Below are 8,047 nucleotides of genomic sequence, written 5' to 3'. Positions count from 1 at the left end.
CAGCAAGGCTTCTTATCTCCTCTTATCTCTTCTATTTGTCTGCCTAAATTTCATATTTTAATTTTTGTTTTCTCATTGTAATATTTTCTATTGACCAGCCTTTTTTAACGTGGAAGGAAAGATATGGAATGTGGATAAGCAGAGCAAGAATCTATTTCCTGTTTTTAAGGATGCAGGTGACATAGTGATAGAAGTGCCTTTTTGAGGTGGCAGCCGCATTCTTCACTTTGTTCTATAGAAGCAGCAGCCGCATTCTTTCAATCTTGTTTAGGGTTTAGATGCCCCCCACAGGAAGAATTTTGTAGTTCCTCACACTGGCGTAATCGTCATTTCCACTGCTAGTCGCTTAATCAACCTAATGTGGTTGTCAGTGACTTAAAAGGAAGGAAGACAGCAGGAAAATATATAGGAAGAGAAAATATGGGACGATTGATTTTTTTATATTGGATGAGGCCTCTGTATACTAAAACTAAAAAAAATTATTGCCTGTTTAAGCTTTAATGTGACATAATATCTTTCATCTAAAAAAAAAAAAAAAAAAAATCCAAATCATAATTCGTAGTCATAACTATGTTGAAAACACGGAATTAAGGATTGACAATGTTGACACAAGCAAGTGACTAGGTTAGCTGCTGCCCCTCCCTCATTGTCAAGTTCAAAGTTGGCTCATTGAAATTCTAGGCCAAACACCACCACGTTTGTCTGTTGAGAGATGAATGAGCACCAAAAGAAAGGGTTTTCTCTCCACCACAACTTGAAAACATCACACCATTCTTGTCAGAATCATTTTCGGGCAACTATCCACCGCAACTAAAAAAAAAACCTTTTTACCAACATACCAATTATTATGATATTAAAAAAACTGGTTTTGATTCGTCCCATGATCTAGACACGAAATCAACACTACTTTTCAGGAACGTAACAGTCAACGACTCATATAACGATGTCAATCATAAATTCTGCACGTGTTTTTGGTTTTTTTCGCAATCCTTCCGCTTCACATTAGTTTTTAGGAAATTTTACTAAAATACCAGATGAAAAAAACTTATTTATGAAAACAACGTACTTATTTGCAAAACTGTTTAACTTTAACCGGTCCACTGTACATGTGGACAGTCAAAGGCAACACGTAAGCTTTGACTGTTTACACGTCGCCTCATCATTAGTGCGGTACTGTATATGAACACATAGGTTGCCACGCCTCATCATTATTGATACATCATCTGCCACGTCATTACATGAAAATTTTGAATAAATTTAAAAACAAATAAAAAAATCAAATACATTTTTTATTACCTTATATCTTAAATAAAAAATTATTAAAAATTTTAATAAACAATTAAAAAAATAACTCTTACTTATTTAACACCATGTAATATCAATTAAAATATTTATTAATTAAAAAAAATTATCGTTACACTTTTTATTACTTTATATTTAACAAATAAAAATAAAATGAGTAATATAATTAGATTTAAAATATTTATAAAGAGAAAAAATCTTACTCTTAAGTCTTACCCACGTATTATCGATTTAAAATATTTATAAATTAAAAAAATATACAAAAAGTTATTTTAGATTTGAAAAATACAATTTATTTGTATACTTTTTATCACCTTATTTAAAAAATAATAATATTTAAAATTTTAAATATTTATAAATAAAAAAATATAGCTCTTACCCATTTATTATGGATTTAAAATATTTATAAATTTAAAAAATCTTACTCTTAAGTTTTACCCATATATTATATAGTTAAAATATTTATAAACTAAATAAATACACAAAAAAGTTATTTTAGAGTTTAAAAATACAATTTATTTGTATACTTTTATCACCTTATTTAAAAAATAATAATATTTATAAATTTAAAATATTTATAAATAGAAAAAATCTAACTCTTACCCATTTACTTTGGATTTAAAATATTTAAAAATAAAAAATTTACAAAAAATATATTTTAGAGTTTACAAACATAATTTATTTGTATAGTTTTTATGACCCTATTTACTAAATAATAAATTATTAAAATAATTATAGGAAGAGATGAAATGATAGTTTTCGATTTTGAGAGAGGGGGCGACGAAGAGATGAAATGATAAGTTTTCGGTTTTGAGAAAGGGGCGGCGAGAGGATGAACAAAGAAGAAGAATGAGAGTCTGGGTTGAGGCAAAGAGAGAGCTGTTGAGAGGGGGGTGTCGAAGGCGAGGGCGAGGCCCAGGCAGAGCAGCGGCAGCAGGGGAGCGACGAGAGGAGAGGGGCCGAGACGAGAGGCGAGGAGAAAGATTGTGGAAGAGATTACAATGAAAAACATATGTGAGGGCTGATGTGGCGGGTGCTTACGTGGCCCTAGATGACATGGGCAAAAAGAAAGTAATATATAATGACGTGGCACATGGTGTGACGGGATAATGATGTGGTGGCTTATGTTTTAATTTATTCACGTTACACTGATGACATGGCAACACGTATACGGTCAAAGCTTATGTGTCGCCTTTGACTGTCCACATGTACAATAGACCGGTCAAAGTTCGGTAGTTTTGCAAATAAGTTGAGATCGTCGTTGTTTTCATAAATAAGTTTTTTCAAATTGGTATTTTGGTAAAATTCCCTAGTTTTTATTTGTTAGAAAAGAGAAAAAACTAAAAAACTTCTTTATTATTATTTTCGTTAAACACGAATGATAACAAGTAAAAATATTTGTTCCCAAACTCATCCATGGTGGATTCTGAAACTTAGGGATTGGAGGGAGAAGATACATTTTCGTTCCAGTTTGTTCTCCTTCAACTAGCACTGGTTTGAAAAGAAGCAGGGCCTCCCCCGCTTTGTTTGGAAGCCCTGGATTCAAGAATCGACTTCCCCTGGACACCCAACTTTCTGATGAATTGCCGGTACTCGTTGTAACTCATCTCATCGAATATCTTGGATCCACCGGACATCTTCACCATCTCGTCGATTGGTCCGATCATCTTCTCGCCCTCAGGGTTGATGAAAACCACCAGAGACATCCTTTCTCTCTCCCCGTTAACCGACGCCCGGTGGTCGGCGCTCTTGTAGACTCCGTTTGTGACTATCTCCATCTGGTCTCCTAAGATGATCACCAGCGCGTCCTCCACCGGAGCCACACTGTACCAGGCGCCGTCTTTGTTCACTTGTAACCCCGAAACTCCGTTCTGTTGCACCACGGTGAACGCGCCTGGGTCGCTGTGTGGAGACAGCCCCAGCGTCATCTGGGGCTCCGGGCATTTGGGATATAAGTTGATTCGGAAGCTGGCGCCGAGGTTTTCTTTCCCACCGAAGAAGTCAGCGAGAGTTTCCTCCGGCAGACCCAAGCTGGAGGAGAAGACGGTGAGGAGTTGCTTGCAGAGATCGAACACTTGGTCTCCGTACTGGGTGACGACCTCCTGGTAGTTCTCCGGGTGTCGGGGCCATTTCTGGTAGTCTTTACGGGTGGAGACGGGGTGGAGGTAGTGGAAGAAGTAGTCGCCCCAGTCGAGCTTGATGTCTTTCTGTACCCCCAGTCGACTGCCATACCCTTGGTAGGAAACGGGGTCGTTGGCGTACTTGAGCTTCTCCTCCATGGGAAGGGAGAAGAAGTCACGAGAGACGGCCATCGTCGACGCGAGAAGCTCGCGGGGAACCCCGTGATTGACGACCTGGAAAAGTCCCCACTCACGGCATGCGGACGATAGGGTCTGCATGCATTTCCGCCTCAGGTTGTCATCCCCGGAAGAGAAAGCAGACAAGTCGACGACGGGAACGGGAGACACGGTGGCAGCAGAAGCCGTCACCTGCAGGGGCCTCACGTAACGGGGCGGCAGAGACTTCAGTCCGAGCTCGGCGAGCTCCTGCACTCTCTGGATAGGCTCCGGCCATTCCGTGGACACAGAGGCATCCATCATCTGCTCCGCGAAGTGGGAATCGAATGGACAGGTGCGGGAGGGGGGGGGGGGGGGGGTGTTGGAGATTCACTTCCGCGGAATGGTGGCGGGTGAATTTATAGAGTGGGAGCGAAGGGACACGTCTGACAGGCGATAGTTGACACGAAACAGAGGGGATTAAAGTGGCATAGGCGCAGGGGAGGACTGACGGCAATTACGCTAGACAATCCCACGTCAGGAATCTCCGCTGATAAAACCAAGGAGAGTAAATTTCTGCGGCGGGGAAGTGGGATTTTCATTTCGTCGAACACGTGAAGAACATGCAAAACGGATTGGACACGGTAGAGTGGTGTGAACAGGAAACAAGTGAGGCGCCCTTCTCTTTCCTCGTCTTTCTGCTTTCTCGTGGAAGTCGACGATAAGCCCGCACGCACTCAATGACCAAACCCGTACACACCATTTCACGAGAAATTACTTAATCGGTAAGATCTTTATTTATTGTTTATTAATAGGAAAATATATAATTATCTGATTATCCGAATAGTCTAAGGAAGTTTTAGTGTTTTTTAATATAATAATATATATTCTCTGTTTTGCCCTTTCCATATACTTGAACTACCGCATGAACTAAGTGCACTAAGCTGAAGCAAAACAATGATATATTCCAAGTAAACAATTACGTGTGCACATGGATTAATTGATTGAGATTCAATGTTCCACGTAAAAAGTTTACTTGACTTAGATTATTTATTTATTTATTTATTTAATTTTTAGATTTATTAAAGATTCTCTTTTGGGTACTTGTATCAAAGTGTGAGATACTCCATCAAACTCTGCTGATAACAAATAAGTTTTTACCTTTTATTTCTAATTGTTTTAAGTATTAGGTATCATTTTTATTACTTTTTTTGGCACAAATTGTCCTCCCCTTTGCTTAATCTTGTTTACATGGAGAGAGAAACCTCTGGTAGAGCCTAAAGTGGATGGATTTTTTTTTTTTATAAAAATAATATTATCACATTAAATTATTTATGAGGATTTGCATTAGTTTGTCTATTAAAAATTAGTCATAAAAGCTTATGAAAAAACATGACATCTAACCTATATTCCATAAGAGCCATAAAATTAGTCATAAAAGCATATGAAAAAACTGTAAAACAGAGTAAGCTCAACTTAGGAACATCTAAACAATAATCAAGAAGAAAGTCAACACTGATCTCTATTCAAATACAAACGGATTTCGTCCCACCACACGCTCTTAGAAGAGCTTCAATGGCTTATGGACTTACGAAGAAGAAACTAAAATAAAACAAACAGGGAAAATGTATGATTTTGGATGCCATTTGTTGCTGAAGAACTCCTCCTCTATTTATAGGTGTTTTTCAACACTCAATTGAGGAAGACAACTACGGAAATGATGGTAGGAAGCTTCCTTTCTCTTCCGGCGCCGATGGAGGTCTCTATCCACTGCGATGGTCAGTACAGAGTGCGCCTCTGTTTTTCGTTGCGTTCATTAATTCCCGTTCACACTTGGGTGTTTTAATTTTCTGTTCATACATGGGTCTCCCAATCGTGACAAAGGGCATCCCCGAACCCCGCCTTCATTTTACAGTTTTTCACAAATAACCATTGCGGTTACAATTTGACCTCATCAGCGTCTAAGCCAGAATCACTAACTAATTTACTCATTATCGACATTGGCGCTCCTCATAATTGGGAGCCAGTGAATACATTACATTAACAGTAACTTGTGAGATGTGGGCATTGACTCACTAACAAAAACATGACATCTAACCTATATTCCATAAGAGCCATAACAACTTTCTACATAGAGCCATAAGAGCCATAATTTTTATGAAATTATTTGAATTTAAGACACAAGGGTAAAAAATAAAAAAAAAGATCAAATAACTTATTCCAATCTTTTATAAACAATTAATCATTAGTACTTTGTTTGATAATTCCACTGGTAAGAATTTATAGTTTAAAAAATAATTTTCGTAAATCCTTTGTGCACAATGTTGAGCAGGAGAGAGATTTTTTATTTTTTTATTTTTTTATTTTATTTTTTTGGAGTAGGGAGGAGAGGAGGTAGAGGGCATATTCTCTTACAAAAAGGGATGAAAAGAGGGAGAGGGAGAGTCTCCTTCCTTCCTGTTACCCATGTGGACGATGGAGGCTCATCCCAATTTTATTTTATTTTAAATACATTCACATTTTTAAAATAATTACAATTTTAAAATAGTTAATAATAATTTTATTGTAATTAAAATTAACACAATAGAAATATGCAATCAAACAAGATTTTGAGAATTTATTAGTCAATTAAGCCACAGAAATAGTTGATCCAAATGACATAAAGTTTGAAGATCAAACTGACCGTGGTGGGAGAATGATGAGGAAAGTGTCCCTTGGTCAGTAGTCTTCATTCTTCCGTCCAGCTTCCCCCCCCCAAAACCTCTCTTCGCCTCTCACCGTTTTTCTGCCTTCTTTCTTTTCAGCTTTCCTTGTGAGTCACATAAGCTGAAGACCATGATAATGTCCTCTGCTTGTGGAAAGAAAACGTGCTTGTATTTTCTGGGTGGGGAGCTGCGAGATACACAATGACTCAGATGCTCTTCTTTTGTTTCCATGTCGGGTTCAAATAAATAGATACCATCCTGTTAATATACACAGTGACCTAAATTGTCCCTGTAAATGAGAGACGGAGGAGGGTACCGATATGCAGTAAAATTCATGGCAGTCTTTTTCTTTAATTTCTTCACCATCGGTTCTCCTGGTCCAAAGCTGCTTATTGTTTTCAGTAGTACTCCATTTTTTCTCTTTTTGTCTTTTTACTGATTTGTAGCTGCCTCTTCTTGCTTTTCACGCGAACAGTGCTAACATCAAAGAGAGCTTTTGGTTCTGCTGTTAACTTTTTCTTCAATATGGACATGGATAAAAGGTCCGTAGGTGCAGCCATGGGATTCCAGCGCTCATCAGTTCATCAGTTTCTGCTTGAAGGGATTCCTTAGAGCTAATCCTGAATTTTTCCTCGAGGGTTGCTTTTTTAAATCCCCACTAAAAACCATTTGTATAGGAAACATATCTATCTTTTGCGTGCATCAATCTGCTGATCATAGAACGAGGCATATATGATAGGATTATATAGTCAGATTATACCTAGGGAGCAACAATAAAATACACATATTTAACATGGTTCACCCAAATCGGACTACGTCTACAACTGCTGTAGATAATTCTTTACAGGGAATATAGTCCACAATGTTTATAATTTCCTTCTCATACAAATCCATACATTAATCTACCACTGCAGATAATAATAAATACAGATCTGTAAAAGGAACAATGTAGCCTGAATGAAGATCCTGAGACTCGTCGACGCTCAAATAGCACCGGTCAGAAACAACACAAACCAAATACAGCACTGGTCAGTAATAAAACGAACTAGACAAAGCCTTTGCGGAGGCGTTCCTTCTTCCTCTCCTCTCCTCTCCTCTCTCCCTCTACACTGAGGATACAATGCCCTTCTTCCTTCTCTGGCCTCTCTCTCTCTACACTGAGGATAGAGACTCCCAACGGAAAGGAATCACGCAGCGTCAAAGCAGCACAACGACGGCAAACACAAAAAACTCTGTTTCGGAAGCAACGTCGCGGCGGGGGAAAGAATAATCTTCTCACTGTATCGGTCACACAAGGGCTTCTCACTCGAAGCACAAAGATTTTTCTCTCTTTCAAAATCAGTCGAGCTTCACTGGAAATCTTACTGTGTGAAAAATCACTCCAGACAGAAAACCTCGGGAGGGAAGATATAAGGTGAAAGGGGTTAAATGAGGTTGAGTGTTCTAGACGCCGACCTCATAAATAAAACCAAAAATTCCCGTTATGTCCCTTTGACTATTCAAACCGAGTATTCCCTAACAATCTCCCACTTGAAGACTGATATCAATATGTCTTCACACATATCAATGCAACAACTTTATCTAGGTCTCTTCATTCTTGCAAGCCAACTGAAACTGAACATAGCTCTAGTTTATCAATAGTCATCGACTTTTTTAGCATGTCCGCAAGATTTCTGTTACCTTGGATCTTCTTCAGCGTTAGCACCTCATCCTCTATCAAATATTTGATGAAATGATAACAAAGACAAATGTGCTTGGTTCTAG

The 8,047-nt window shown here is 38.3% G+C and overlaps 1 protein-coding gene across 1 annotated transcript; it reads right to left on the bottom strand.

The window, feature by feature from the left end:
• Nucleotides 1–2,740: 2,740 nt before the first annotated feature.
• Nucleotides 2,741–3,899, bottom strand: LOC137963501 (jasmonate-induced oxygenase 2-like). The gene has a single exon (XM_068810614.1). It carries the CDS (start codon nt 3,897–3,899, stop codon nt 2,784–2,786), a length of 1,116 nt encoding a protein of 371 aa, XP_068666715.1. The 3' UTR covers nt 2,741–2,783.
• Nucleotides 3,900–8,047: the final 4,148 nt, after the last annotated feature.

The sequence above is a fragment of the Aristolochia californica genome, unplaced genomic scaffold (genome assembly GCF_029961685.1).
Source record: "Aristolochia californica isolate CCGP_79_NKW_82.1479 unplaced genomic scaffold, dmAriCali1.0.hap1 SCAF_4, whole genome shotgun sequence".
Classification (NCBI taxonomy): Eukaryota; Viridiplantae; Streptophyta; class Magnoliopsida; order Piperales; family Aristolochiaceae; genus Aristolochia; species Aristolochia californica.
This window is presented reverse-complemented; position numbering and strand designations above follow the sequence as displayed.